This window comes from Aplysia californica, unplaced genomic scaffold (genome assembly GCF_000002075.1).
Source record: "Aplysia californica isolate F4 #8 unplaced genomic scaffold, AplCal3.0 scaffold00048, whole genome shotgun sequence".
NCBI classification, from domain to species: domain Eukaryota; kingdom Metazoa; phylum Mollusca; class Gastropoda; order Aplysiida; family Aplysiidae; genus Aplysia; species Aplysia californica.
Window position 1 is genome coordinate 520672 of NW_004797318.1, and position 1026 is coordinate 521697.

The 1026-nt window shown below is 44.0% G+C and overlaps 1 protein-coding gene across 1 annotated transcript in view; it reads right to left on the reverse strand.

Annotated features, from left to right (window-relative positions):
* The window catches only part of LOC101850539 (protein O-mannosyl-transferase 1), a gene marked incomplete at its 5' end in the record, with an annotated part of 29416 nt that overhangs the window by 17359 nt on the left and 11031 nt on the right, over nt 1-1026 (reverse strand). Inside the window, 1 exon segment of the mRNA XM_005092533.3 lies at nt 917-982. Within this exon segment, the coding sequence (XP_005092590.1) occupies nt 917-982 (66 nt within the window).

The following is a 1026-nucleotide window of genomic DNA, read 5'->3' on the forward strand; positions in this document are numbered from 1 at the left end:
GGGGGGGCGGCCTTGAGTCTTAGACAGTTTTTACTGTCAGTTCAGTACACCGGAGAGAAAGTAAATCTATACCTAAACACTAGGTCTAATTTAGTTTGAGTAAGTTTCACGGCACTTGCAACACAAATAGGTTATGAAAGAGCCAAAGATTAGGTGGTATCATCAGAGAACAACATTCAAAGAAATAGATGAGGAGAGACAGGGAGGATAGATGTTTGATTGGAAGGAATCTACAATGGGCTTTGCTATGAAGGAAGAGCCTGCTATGGACCTGTGCTGTTTTCTGAGATACTGACAGCTCAACTTCCACTTGAACAGAATAAAACCAGAACTTCCTCCAATGTCCTTTGTGCGTATATGAGACTTGGGACCATCACCTGTTCCAATGCAAGCCCTAAATGACATCACAGCTACACTTCTCCCTTCGAGACCAAACACTGACAACACACTCTATGGAACATAACAGCAACTGCAGCAAACCAGCACTTATCATTACATGGCATTGGTCAGAAGGGCGAGGGCCCAGGTGTTGTTAGATTAATAACAACAACAGCAACAACATATCGTTGGGACCAGGTTGAGCTAGCGAGACTGCAGTCGAACCATCATTGGAGCGTGAGATGGTGTAAGAACTTTGTCAATGAAAAGCTGAGCCCACGTTGCCGAAGTTGCAGCCATGAAAAGGAGGATGTCAAACATATGTTTTAATATCCAGGAACAATGGCAATTCGAATGGACTTATTTGGACGAATGGAGGTGCCTCTAAGTAAATAGACAACGGAGCTGAAAAAGAGCCTTGCTCTCGCTCGAAGATTTCTTTGTGGAGTCCTGGTGGCCCATTAAGGAAACAACAACAACAATAACTGAGATCGCGAGTCCAACTCCAGAAAACACTATATAAGTACCGGTAGCTCACCTCAGTGTACATGTGAAGGAGATCCCTGCAAGACACAGCCAGAACCACCAAATCAAACTGAACTCTCTGGGGGAAAAAAAAACAACTACGGGGTAAATATCAACCCAACT